General features: G+C 40.2%; 1 protein-coding gene across 10 annotated transcripts in view; it reads right to left on the reverse strand.

The window, feature by feature from the left end:
- Positions 1 to 7651, reverse strand: part of LOC126499328 (uncharacterized) — a 45512-nt gene extending 37861 nt beyond the window's left edge. For 5 of the 10 annotated variants that reach the window (XM_050138497.1, XM_050138495.1, XM_050138496.1 and 2 more), the window contains exons 1-2: positions 7050 to 7651; positions 3837 to 3930 (exon numbers count right to left, since the gene is read on the reverse strand). In XM_050138497.1, coding sequence (XP_049994454.1) covers positions 3837 to 3930; positions 7050 to 7384 — 429 coding nt within the window. In that variant the 5' untranslated portion in view covers positions 7385 to 7651. Of the gene's footprint in view, positions 1 to 3836; positions 3931 to 6983 lie in introns of all 10 variants that reach the window. The other 5 variants (XR_007591058.1, XR_007591062.1, XR_007591060.1 and 2 more) reach the window with 4 other exon arrangements.
- Positions 7652 to 14582: the final 6931 nt, after the last annotated feature.

Raw genomic sequence — 14582 nt, forward strand, 5'->3', positions numbered from 1 at the left:
AAGGCCATTGTTCGAGGACTGTCAGCTCTTAGTGCTTCAAGGCTCTGCCTCTGACAAGACAGTCATGGAGACAGCACTCTAGTGGCCTATGACACCTGTTGATTGTTCTCTCTGAAACGGGCGAGCTGAAGCCAAGGCTGTACTTGAGATTTATTAATAAAAGGAGAATCAGATTCCTGGTTCTGTTTCCTTCTTCATATCAGAAGCCTAATAAGTAACTTTCAAATCCCTAACCCCACCAAGTGGGTTTCTATAACATGATTAAAAGTTTGACACCATTTTAGAAATACTGCCTGTTGTACAGAAAAATTCTAGGAATTAACTGTCTTTCTATGAATGGTTTTAGAAAACTTGTCATAAAGGATCCTAACTGTAATCCTGTGTTGTGTCATATTATATTCATATGCTGATAATTACAATTTACAATGAGTTATGCCCATCACTAACTCTCAAAATGTTGTTAACATCTACAAGATGGAAAGAATGTGTGTGTGACTGTTTATGACTCTGTGTGTGTATGTGTGTGTGTGTGTAGACAGAACCCTAGACAATATCTAAAAATAGGAGGTCCTTGATAAATATTTGAAGATCCTGGAGTGTGTTGTGTTCGTTCTTTCTTTCTTTCTTTCTTTCTTTCTTTCTTTCTTTCTTTCTTTCTTCCTTCCTTCCTTCCTTTTTTTTTGACAGGTTTTCTTTGTGAAATACTTCTAGCCATCCTGGAACTCTCTCTGTAGAAAAAGCTTGCCTAACCTCAAAGAGATCCAACTACCTCTACCTCCAGAGTACTGGTATTAAAAGCGTGTCCCACCACCTTACCGGGCCCTGGGATGCATTCCTCAAATCATTAAAGTGCTTACACATCAGGGGTTTTTGTTTGTTTGTTATACAAGATAGAGTTTCTCTACATGTCACTGGCTGTCCTAGAATGTGTTGCGTAGAACAGCTCACAGAGATCTGCTTATCTCTGCCTCCTAGCACCAGGATTAAAGGTGAATGGCACCACGCCTGGCTACCTGTCAGGCATTTTGAAAAGTGATGAACTTTCATAGCTCATATATATAATAGCATATATATTTATTGCAGTATATAATAAATAAAATACAATAATAAAAGTTCGTTTCGCACAGACTATATTATTTGAATGGCCCTCATTTTGCACATGTGTATATACAAAAACCGAATCCAGAAAAGACGTCACAATGTCAATAGTCCTAAGTCACTTGGTGGAGCAATTGAACCCCTGGGTTTGAGAGACATCTGCTTAATAATGTGAGACATTGTCTCTAAAGGATGAACAGAGGCACACTAAGATCAATAACTCCAACTTCACATATGTGTGTGCATGTGTGAACACCTGTGTGTGTCCATGTGAGATGTGTAGTGGGAAGGACATGTTACAACACACACTTGTGGGGACCAAAACACATTGCTCTGTAGTCAGTCCTTCCCTGACACCTTCATAGAACTTCTGGGACTCGAACTCGGGTCATCAGTCTGCTGGGTGAGCACTGCTTGCCACTAAGCTATCTTGCCAGCCCAAATAGCTGAGCATGTTATGAGGTTGAATAAAAAGTTGGTAGAATACTAGATTCTGTAATAATCAATTACATTTTTATGGAACAGCAATAAGAAGAAAATATAACTTTTTAAAATACCTTTTGAGATATCAATGAAATGTTAGCAATTTAGAAGGAATCCAGTAAAAAAGCAGGCAAAATATATTAATTTTAAGATAGATAAATCAAAACAATGCAGAAAGACTTAACCTAGTAGAGTGATAGCTTTTATGTGGATAGGGTCAAAGGCCAAAGGGTATCAGGGATCCTCAAATTGCTCTAGAGGTCCAATGCTGTCGCATGAAATTCTGTTTTGTGTGCAGCCTTCATATTTAGATAGAAAAAGACCAAGATGCACTAAGATGCTCATAAGAAGACAGAACGAGGATGAAAGAGTTGCCCAATGGATGTTGAGAATTATGATAATTCTTTTGGATGGAGCGACCAGTTGTTCAGAGACATAGGCCTCTTGAAGAGGACCTAAGTTCAGTTCTTAACACCCACACTGGGCAGTTCACAGCTGCCTCTAATTCCAACTCCAGGATGATCCAATGCCTCTGGCTTCCATGCTCACCTGTACTCAGATGCGCATACCAACGCAGATACAAGCATACACATCATTAGGCAAACTTTTAAAAAAATATTCTGAGAAATCCATAGTAGTTAAGAAAGTGACTTTGCCACATGGATACTCTGATGGGTCAATGGGACAGAATACACTTAATCATAGAAGAACCCGATAAAGAACTGAAATGTCACGCCAGGCAACTGGGAAGTTGAGACAGTTCAATAAATGTAACCTCAAAAATTAAAATGGCCCCTTTTCCTTAGAGTGATGGATAGCTTAAAGCTTCTCACGCAAAATATAAAACTGAATGTTTTGAAAACCATGTAGGCAAAATCAAGGTCTTGAAACTTTTGTGTGTCCTTATTTATTCTCTGTCTTGTTGACCTATCTATAAGTAAAAGTTTCTTATACTGAATATGATCAGAATATATTGCAGGCAAGTTGAAACTCTCAAAGAACTAAGTCCAACAACAACACAAGAATAACTATGTCTGTGCTTCCAAAGAAAATAAAAATGGAAATTATACCTTCTGGGAAGTATTTACAAATATGTAACCAATGTAAACTTCTTTTTAATGTAAAAAAAGCATACATAAATCTATAATCCAATTACCATAAAGAAAACTACCCGGAAGCTGTGAGCTGGATGTCTTACAACCAGAAGCACTTTGTCCTGCAAAATTACAGATAGCAGTCCAGTCTCACCGGTTACAGGGGGACTAGGAATTGAGATACAAGTTAAAAATTATTGATTGTGCTTTACATTTTTTAAAAATTGCTTTAAAATGTCTTTGATTCTCACATAGGTGAAGCCTATATGAGATAAGAGAAGCATTAGATGGAGCATTTAAATTAGCAAAAGAAAAAAATAAGGAGAAACCTCCATCCTTCAGAGGCTAAGTCACCTGCCCAGAGCCACACAACTTTTGGTCGCATGGGTCAGAGTTGACTGATTCTCCTGTACCATTTTACCTCGGAAGATAGTAACAGGCCTAAAGCCTGAAACATTCCACTGCTCCCCAAATGCCTTCCACAGCGCGTCATCTGTTATGATCCTCACACTCACCCCTGAATGTGTTCAGCATGTTTTTTTCCTCCTCAGAATATACAGGCAACATAATTTAAACCAAACCCAGAATGAGCTATCTACATATCAGATCTCTTTGTTAAAAATGTGCAGATAATCAAACATATCCATGAAATAACTATGTTTTTATATCCCCAGCTCCACCATTTCATGCTTTGATTTGTCTAAGAGATAAGTCAAAATAAATACTTATTTTCAAAACGGTTTGGCTGGGAGGGTATTTAAATCAATGAAGGAATTAACCAATGGGTAATCATAGGTCTAGTTTCCATTCATCTGCTTTATCAAAGTGGATAATTTATAGCGATGATTTTCTTGTGTCACATGTAGCAAAGAGAGGAAAGATTTCCAAACATATCAAATCTGACGTGGCAGTGTGGTTCAATAGACTAAGTAGTTATACTGAATTGTGTGATTTAAGTCTCTTTTATAAGCATGATTAGAAAGTCTCTCCTTTTCTCTCCCTCTTTCCTTTTCCCCTCCCTCTCTCTCTCCTCCCTCCTTCCCTGTTCCCCCTCTCCCCTTTTCTCTTCCCTTCTCTCTCCTCCTAATATCCACACAAACTTGCCAGGAAATGGTAGTCTGGTTTACAGGCAAGCTACATCTCACATCCCATTAAACCCACCTGCTCATACTTGGCAGCGTTCGGCCTGAGTTGGTGCTCATTAGAGCTTCTGGCAGCAAGAAAAGGTGGGTGGAAGACGCAATGAAACCCATGCCTGGAAAGCGAAAACAGGTTTGGGTTTTATTTGGGCTTTTATTTGGTGAGCGGGCATGCTGTTTTCCGTTCCACCAGATAACAGGCTGCCCGCAGCATGTTTAAGAGATATGGAACTTTTAAGGGGCTGCAAATGAAATTAAAGCTTGATGAAATGCATTCTAATCTATGCCTCACATCCGTGTGCATGCCTGGAAATGATCTGGCTGATGTCTTAATTGTAATGGGGCTGCTCCCTAAAAGAATCCAACCATATCCACTGTGCTGCACGTTCAGAACCCCGAAACAATGCCATTAAGACTTTATATACCATCTTATGCGCCACTTTCTCTAGCGCATTCCATCAGGTCCACAGGCATTTTCTGCCCCATTTACCAAACAGGGCTCCAGTCAATGAAGTTTTGCATTATGTGCCCCCGGGGAAGAAAATAATGCAAGAGTTTTACTGTCCATGTTAATACCATTTAATAGATTACTCAAACACATACTCAGGACCAGCAGTTCTAAGTACACAGCTTTGGCTTAGCAACTTCCAAATTGACTTCTTAACTGGCAACTTTTCAATGCTCTTGTCTTTCCCAAACTTCTTGTTGAAAGACTTAAGGGTCAATCAAGGAAGGGGGCTGAAGAGTGCAATCACTGGGTGGAGTTGGGGGCATTCATTGGAAAACCAAGAAATGCCAGTATCCAAATTGTGTGCTTGCCATTTTGTCTCTTAAAACTACATTTAAAAGTTTCTTAACTGGAATTCATCCTCACCTACCTCTTGGGAGGCTAAAGCCTTTGAAAAACGACCCAACATTTGGAAAATACCATGAATCCAGAAGTTAGTTTGAAATGTGCAGTGAACAGCAAGGTGGACATTCCATCACTTTTAGAGGTGTGTGTGTGTGTGTGTGTGTGTGTGTGTGTGTGTGTGTGTAGGAGCGGTGCTGGCTTTCTTGGATTTCCCTCCATTCTTTTTGAGTTGGGGAAAACATATCTGTCTTCTCTGTTTGTATAAGCAGCAGAGAGGGCTTAAGGAAGAGAAACATTTTCAACACCAGCTGTTCCCTAACTCAAGTTCATCATAAATGTATTTTTTCCTGAGCTAACAATAGTAGGACAAAATATTCCACAGAATAGAAAATAGAAAGTGAACCAGTGGCGCTGCTTTTCTTATTTTTAATACATCTTGCAGAGGAGAATAATGGATAGCTACGGGAATAATTAACTACATTTAGCCCAAAATCAATGATAAAAAAAAATTGGTACCCAAAAGCAGGAGACAGATGAGTGTTTGCACCACAATATGAATATCTGAGTTGGATCCCCCACATAAAAAAGCTAGATGTTTGTCCATGTTTGGAATCTTAACACTTGGAGGCAGAGGTAGAAGGAAAGGTTTTGCTCAATGGCTGTCCATCCCACCCTAATCAGAGCCTGTGATAGAGACTGTCCCATTAAAAGCAAGGTGGTCTGCTCCTGAGAAATGCCACCCAAGGTTTACTTCTGGCCTAGCCCCCCCCCATACAATCACCTCACATACCATCACTATCACCACACACATCCCACTATCAACACTATCACAACTATCATAACCACACACACTAATACCATCAACACACACCTTTACCAGCACCACCACCACCACCACCACCACCACCACCACCACTACCTCTATTACCACCACGACCACCATCACTGTACACACTACCATCACCATCACCACACACACACCATCAACACCATCACAACTACCAAAACCACACACACTACCACGATCAACACATACCCTCACCACCAGAAATCAACACAAGTACCCACACCACCACTACCACCATTACTACCACGTACACCACCACCACTACCATCACCACCACCACACACACACACACCATCAATACCATCACAATTACCATAACCAAACACACTAATACCATCAACACACACCTTTACCAGCACCACACACCACCACCACCACCACTACCTCTATCACCACCACAACCACCATCACCTTACACACTACCATCACCACACACACACACCATCAACACCAATACAACTACCATCGCAACACCATCACCACACACAAATCAACACCAGTACCCACACCACCACTACCACTACTACTACCACAAACACCACCACCACCACTACCATCACCATCACCACACACACATCACAACTACCGCCACACACATTATCACCACCACCAATATCTATAAACTATCTTTGGCCTGCTTATTAAATGGATGATTGAAAACTCAGTGTGTTTTTTGCTTTCTTCAAGGTTGTCCAACATTCTATAGCAGACATCACCTGCTGTGAAAAATAGTAATGTCATCTCAACACTAAGCAAATAGCCTTCTTTCTAATGAACAAATATGCTCAAACAACTAATTTTAATATAGCTTTAAGATGATCTTTAGATTAAAACTTACTATCTAGACAATATTTAGGAATGGCCTACCAAGCTGAAGTCTCATTTATGCTTTGGCCCACAAACATTGCTACGTGAGTGTTCAAAAGAGGTTTTGGGATACATGTGTTTAGGCTCTGGTGAATAAGTCAGCATAAACGTTTAAGTGAAACTCAAATGAACAGGATGTCAAGTAGAATTTAAAAAATAATGTCTCAATATAGCTGTGTGTTTTATTTATTTTGGCCTCTGACAATGCATCTACTAAAAAGACTATGCAGGACCACCAAGCAGTTTTCTCCCCCCCCCCCCATTCTTTCCTAACGAGACCTTTACTGGACACGCGCAATCCTTCTCTCACTGTCACGGCGAGAGGCTTTCTGCACCAGAGTTTTAGTTCTGTCGGTGGCATTGATTTCTGGATTGCTCAAACAAAGAGCAGTTTTGTATTTCCCCCTCTACTCTAATGGGGGACTATTATTTAGTGTATACTGTTTTCCAAATTGTGTTTCATGTTCCCGAAGCATCCCAATTCTGCCACGTAAAAGTCATGGATGTATAATAACCATACTTATTAAATATTCGTTTAAAAACACTTCAACATCAATTCAGTGTCACTCCAAATCAAGCGAGTGCCAGCCCCCCCCCCTCACCTAGAACGGAAGTGACTTGAAGGGAGTGTGTAAAGAGCCTACCGCACAGAGATGGCTCCTGCTCACCAGAGATCCTCAAATGTGCCTGTGAGAGACAAAGAGATGGTAGAACGAGAATGGACTGACGGACACATCCGGTTGTCCCTCTCAAGTGCTTCCCGTGTGCAAAGCCCGCAGGAGCAACAGAGGGCCTCTAAGAGAACTGGGGGAGTCGCTGGACGAAGAAGCCCTTGGCTGCGAGCTCTCTTCTCAAGTGACGAGCTCATTTGGGCAAGGGAAGTGGCGCCTGAAATGTCAGGACTGACTGAGGGGAAGTCAGGCCGACAGGCTGTGGTGCCTTTCTTGTCCTTGGCGTTGTAGCAGCGCACAGTCTTCTGTTGTTCCTGGAACCACTCAAGCATATAATGAATGGAGTACCAGTGATTGGAAACGGTCGACTTTAGATGATATTTCCTCCAGTTGTTTTCTTTCCACAACTTGGTAACAGATTTTTCTAACTTCAACAGTATGGCTGAAATGCTTCTTGATTTGATTTGCTCTTTGCCTCCTCCGGATCCAAGTCCGTCCAGTTATCATGTCATTTTTTTTCAACACTGAAAAGCAATGACTTCCCCAAGTCTTACACATTTTTCCTTGGAAGGTTATACGATCTGCAGCAAACAAATAAAAGAAAGAGCCATTCTGGCTTCTCTGAGGAAATGGAGACTTTTTGGTTTCCTTTGAATGAGTTGAGTTTTCAAATCTGCAGCTTAGCTTCATTGAATTCCACATAGGTCAGGGGACAGCAAGTGTTGTTTGAAAGTTCGTGGGCATTAGCAGATTGGAGCTCTGGGAGGCTGATCCACTGTGGTATGCCAGCTGAAGGGACAGTCAGAGAGAGTTCCAGCTCTCGTGGTGAGTGTCTTGTGACTGCGATGAGAGATAAGCCAGATGTATCCGGATTTAAATCCCAGTTATGTTAGTAACTGGCTGGATGAAGTTAAATAGAATTCTACAAGCCAGGTGCTTCAATCCTTATAACATTAGGATTTACACGTGTGCTGACTACTAGTCTAGCACATTGCCTATAAAAACACATTTAAATTTTGTTATATTCCTAAGTCATAAGAAATACAATACTGTTACTGTTTTTGCTTTAATATATGGGCTCTGATAAAAAGACACTTGGTCAAAAGTGATAGATACAATAGCAATTGGTAGAGATATGGCGTAAATCTAGATAGTCTGCCTCCAATGCCCGTGCTTTATGCTTTGTGTTGTTTTGTGTTTGCCCCTGTGCTGATATAATTTATTGCCTGATGTAGAAGGGCCATTTGCAAATAGATTTCATGGCGTCCTTATACAAGCTTCGGTGCATGCTGGGAATATGATTAGCTTCCACCACTCTGACGTGAGCTATATGAACCTGGAAGACACCTTGAGAATTGGTTAGGTCTAGTTGATAACTCCACTGGCTGCGTGCAAGGGAAGACTTATCCCCTCTAAGTACTGTGCATGGACCTTGAGAGGTTTGCAGTGCTCTGAGTTTGTTGTAGATGCTAAGCATCTTCTCACTTCCTGCTTGTGCACGCACCTACAAATGTCCTTGTGGAAGGAGAGCAAGAGTTCGGCTGCTTGGATACAGTTCTGGGTAAGAGGTGAAACCTCATGGATAGAGAGCCCCTGCCCCGATTCCCATAATCACAAGTCAGTGTCCACTTCTAATCATTTTATTGAAGGTTGCTGCTGATGTCCATTATAAAAGTGACAACGTGAAGGAACCACAGGGCCTTCCACATGGCTTCCATAAACACTACCCACTCGCTTCCTCCTCCCCAGACAGCTGAAGATTTAATTGATTTATTTCACAGTACTAATACAAAACCCAAAAGGCCAAAATGCTACCCTTATTCTCAGATTTTGATTCAACTTAATTTTTTGTTGTTGTTTTTCATACACGTCTTGATTTTTGGCACTGTCTCTTAACTTAATCAACTCTCTCCAGGTCTGTAAGGAACTAACTCTTTCTGGTCTTGACTTGTTTCCCAGTTCATGACTCTGTTTCTCCTGGTCGCATATTTGGGGTGTCAGTGGTGTGTGTGTGTAGGGAAGTTTGTGCATGTGTGGATGCATGTTTGTGTGCATGCGGGTACACATGAATGTAGTGCATATGCACATGTGTGTGCACTACTATGAGGGCCAGATGTTGATATCGAGTGTCTTCCTCACTTTCTCTCCGCCTACTGAGGAAGGATTTTCACCTGGAACTCACTGACTTGGCTAGTATAATAGTCTGCTTGCCCTGGGGAACTCTTACCGCTTCCTCCTCCCAAATACAAGGACTACAGATGGCCACTTTGCCACCCAACTTTCACATGGGTTCTGGGGATCTGTACAGCATCCTCACTTGTCCAGCAGACACTTTCCCCATGGAGCTACCCCACAGCCCTTGCCAATACGTTTGTCATCTGCCTTTCAAGTTAGCTTGCCCCCAAAATATATTCTGCTGAAAGACTTTACCCTGTGATGATTCTTTATTGTCTAAAGGTAGGAGATACACTCTGAGAGTTGTTGATTACATACAGATGGGTGAGTGTTGAATCTTTTTAATAAATTAGTAGTGAGACACACAGGATGTGAAGTATTTGAAATGTGTGGCATTTCCACATCTCCAAGTCCCGCCACTGTTGTTCTGTTTATGTTGTGATCCCAGCAGGCTGAAAAGTTGGCTCACATAGCATTTCCACACATTTAATTTGTTTTCGCTTTGCTTCTTGTGTGACCTTGTTTTGATGGAGAAAATTCATTTTTAGGTTTTTTTTTCCTTTCAGTTCAATAATTCTTTATTATTGATTAATTCAGATTTCTTATTTTTCCTCAAAACTGATTAATTACAAAAATCCACTTAATTTGTTTTTGCTCTTGTATTTAGTTTCTGTTGACTTTTGATATATATGCATATACATATTTATGCATATGTACACACATATATATATGAACATAGCTAAATTATTACCACTTCCAATATAAGGTATCCATATATCATCTCACAGAGTGACCTTTCTATTTTTCTATTTTGCAGTAAGAACATATAAAACATTTTCTGTTCAGTTATAGTACAGTTATTATCAACTATTGCCACCATGTTACCCCTCAGACTCTCAGAACCTATTCTTGCAAGACTGAAATTTGGGGCTTTTAGTATATTGACTTTGTATCCTACAACTTTAATAAATCAACATATTTACATTTATGTCGTGTGTATGAGTGTGTGTGTGTGTGTGTGTGTGTGTGTGTGTGTGTTCAGGGCTTTCTCTATATAAATCTATTCAACTACCTGTGATGATTATCATCCTTTCCTGTTTGGGTGTCTTTTATTGATTTTTCTTGTGGCTAAGACTCATGGTGCTATGTAGAATATAACATAAATAATGACAGTGGGAAACATTGTCTGTGCCTAATAATGAGGAAAACTACTATTTAACCTGTATCTAAAACGTGAAGAACGATGATGTGTATTTCCTATTTTTTTAGTATGTGTTTTTTCTCTAGGTGTTCGATAAACCAACCAACTGAGGAATAAACAAACAAATCAATAAATGGGGAAAAATGCATCAAGTGACCCAGAAGACCCTTCAGGTAGGGGAACCCTGACTCTACTTGGATTGTTTTTTCTCAGAAATTTTTTGGGGGCATGAGCATATTTGCTTACTTTATGTCCCTGAGTATGTTTTCTACATGTGTCTGTGCACATCACATGTCTACTTCATCCCTGTGGAGTTCAGAAGGTGTCCGAACCCGTGGAGCAAGAGTCAGGGATGGTTGTGAGCCATCATGTGGGTGCTGGGAACTTAACACAGGTCCTATTCAAGACCAGCCAGTGCTTTTACCTATGGAGCTTTCTACCCAGCCCCTGTCTGAACATTCTTGAATGAACTCACAAATGAAACTTAGGCTTGTACAGTGAATAAACTGTGCCGAGCAACCAAATCCTAACATCCTGGCAATTTTAGCAGACACACAAAAGCTGTGATTTCTCATTGAAGAAATGAAATTTGCATTGATTGCTCAAACAGACTGACATTCCTTTGCCTTGCCACAGTAAATCTGCAGAGAGCATGCTCACGGGAGAACAACTGCAGGGTCAAATTAATAAGCTGTTTTCCTTGCTTCAGTGTGATCAATAGGCACCGTTTGGTTCTGCTTAAGCATTATCTATTCCAGCTTATACATTATTTACTTTCCTCGATGTAATAATAATACTAGGGCACCGATGCATTTTTTCCACGTGAGATAATTACATAAATTAAGTTAGTCCAATACTCACACCTAGCCGAGTTCAAAACAATTTTTTAATGTTTTGATTATAAGCAAGTAAATGAACATATGTCCAATTACATTTTGGGTGCAATAGCTTTAGACACCACATCTTGGCATTATATTTTATTAGCTAAGAGTTCACATATGGTTTCCATGTCTCCAAGCTGTCTTTAAGGACACGGAGTTGTATAACCCAAAGTTGTTTTCTTTCCTTCCCTCTCCCTGGCCCCTCCCAATGGCTTACATATGCTCCCTTACAGAAGGACCTCTCAGTTTTAAAGCGTGTGTGAAAATCTGAAAATTTGCTGATGCACTGAAGAAATGAAGAAAGCATTGCTTCTCGCCCTCAAGTTTTTCCCTAATAAAAGATTCCTAAATGAATACTGCCGTGCTCACTTTTGAAACAGGACTATTCCTATGTGTGCAAAGAAAGCTCTGCTTGCCTAGGCCGTTTACTTCTGCTTTGAGACTGCTGGCATGACCCTGTCCCCTCCCTCCTGAAGACCCCCTCAAAGCTGTGGGATGTGAGGAGGGGAAACCTGAAACGTGCAAAACACAACCATGCTGGTGAAGGACACAGGATGAAAGAGCACAAAGCAGACATTCAGCTTCCTCCGGCTGGGCACGCTGAGTGTCTATGCTACTGATAGTGTTAATGATTTGGAAAACAGCAAGATTTTAGCATTCTGGCCAAGGCTTACAAACTAAGTTTCTGAACGTTAGACTAATGGCTTTGTCATGTTTTAAGGTTGTTGCCCTAACAGCTCGAGAACCTTGAATTAGCCAAATCTCTTTTTCTTTTTTCTTTTCTTTTCTTTTATGTGATCTGTTTTATATATAAATATATAATCATTTTTATATATAAATATATAATAAATATATAATAGTCCTGACATACATATATATATACATATATATATATATATGTATATCAGGACTATTATATCCAGTCTGCAGAGAAAATGAGGAACTAAATATTGTTGATTCACAAAAATTTCTGAAACTTCACAAAGGGATGGTATTCAATCAGCTTGGGGACTTGGAGTCCTTTATATACTTCATTTAAAAAGAAAGCAGTGATATCCTGACACAATCAAGGATGTTCAATATTGAGCTATGTTGAATTCCAAATATAAACAGACACATGTTATAGAGGGATATCAGAGGCTTGACTTTCAAGAACTATACGTTTAAAGCATTCCAGTGTTTGTAAGCAACTGTGAAGAAGCAAGACAGCGGCTAATCCTGCCTGAACATATGCTATCTCATTTGAGAGGCATGCACAAGTTGGGTGTGCTGGGGAGCTGATGAGATGCAAGACTCCAGTAGGTTTTCTTATCTCTACTTTATGTGCATAAAAGTCTTAAACTGAAGCTAGGAACCTTTAACTCCTTGTAGAAAATGGGTCACAAAAGAAATCCAGCTGCTTAATAAGTGCCTTTCATCTTTTATTTATAAAGTCAGTAACAGTCTCCAAGGGCCACTTAATTTGTTTTAAGTTATAGTTTCTTGTGTTTGAGTAGGATGTGTTACACTAGTGCTATCTAAACACTGGACCTATTATCTTGTCATGTACGTTCAAATATAAACAGTGTGTCACCCTACAGTTCTGACAGATGTGTTTTTCAGATCCATCTCCTATTTAACCACCATAGTTTTGATCATTTCGGTTGCTTGGAAAGTTACCTTTTACAAAGAGTTGTCAACAAAAGTTAAAATTGGTATTGCACAATCTTGCACCAGAAGTTAGGATGATACAAATCATTGAGTCTGGAATGTCAATTTCTTTTAACCTTGCAAAACCTGCCCCGAGCTACACTGTCAGGGACCAGAAACTAATGTCAGCGGTGTTCTAGCTAAGAGGTAGGTGTATCTGAGTGTGCTGAGCCTGGTGACATGATTTCCTATATGACATGATCTCATGCCTGTGAGGGGAAGTGCTCATTGTCGGCTCCACAGATTCGAGAGTCACCTGGGAGGTGAGCCTCCAGACATACCTGTGGGGATCACCCTAATTAACTTAATAGGGTTGGGAAGACAGCCCAGTGTGAAGGTACTGTGACCTGGCTGGAATCCTGGACCCTGTAAGTAGAGAAAGGGTGCTAAGCAGAAGTGAACGTTCACTGCTCTCTGCTTCCTGATTGTGAATTCCATGTGAGCAGCTGCCTCGTTCTGCTGCTGCCTGGACTCTCAGTCATGGTAGACTGTAACCTTGAGCTGTGAGCCTTCTATAAAGCATGGCCCACTTAACAGTACTGGTGTCAGAGTATTTATCCAAGCCACGTGAAAATAAAACAGAAAAAAATGCCCATTGAGACTATGATGACTGAAGACTGTTGAAGGTTGGATAGGGCTGACATTACTTACTGACTTCCCCGCTGCTGAAGTCTTTTTGATGTTTCCATTGGTAGAACTGCGTTCACAACCTCATACTAATGTCCTCAGGAAGAATGGTTTCTGCCGTAGAAGCAGAAGCAGAAAGGACCGGGTAGGAAACTGTGTTGTGTGTGTGGTGCTGCGCTAAGTACTCTGTATGCATTCTTCCTTACTTCTGTACCAATAGTCTCATTTTCAAGACGAATGGAAAAAGTTACCAGAATGCAACATATATACAGAGAATGAAAATAATCACTTTATCTTTATGTCATTTGTAGGTTTTACTAAATTTTAAATTCTTTGTCTGTCTGTCTGTCTCTCTCTCTCTCCATATATATATATGTGCATGTATATGCATATACACTACATATATGTGTATATAGAATGTATACATATACATATATAAATCCATTAAGAATTCTTTGACATGTATTTATACTAGAATTTCTTTGTTTTTAATTGCTTCTTGATCTACCAAAGTTTTGAAAGCTTTTCGCACTCAAGCTTCATGGCCATTTTCCTATGAATTCAAATCTTTGATCCTCTCTGGGATTGATTTTGGCATAGCACATGAGGTAGGACTCTACTTTATTTTCTACCAGATGTTTGCCCAGTTGTTCCAACATATTTATTGAATAAATCCTTTTCTTCCATCTATAATCCCATCTTTATCATATGCTAAATGCTTCTCTATATCTGAGTCTCTCTGTGCTCTTTTGGGGCAGTTGGTTAATCAGTCTGTCAAGTCTTGTGCCAGCATGACTGTTTTAATTTCCTGAGCATTGTAACATGGTTTCACATTGGGCCCACTCCTTCCTCATAATATTCATTTCTCAGAATTGTTCTTATTCTATTTTCTTGATCACTTCTTCTGTATGATCTCAGAAACATGTCTGCTTCCAGATAGCTCCTCTTCTTTATTGT

The sequence above is a fragment of the Alexandromys fortis genome, unplaced genomic scaffold, assembly GCF_014885135.2.
Source record: "Alexandromys fortis isolate MF-2015 unplaced genomic scaffold, M_Fortis_MF-2015_v1.1 scaffold_15, whole genome shotgun sequence".
Classification (NCBI taxonomy): Eukaryota; Metazoa; Chordata; class Mammalia; order Rodentia; family Cricetidae; genus Alexandromys; species Alexandromys fortis.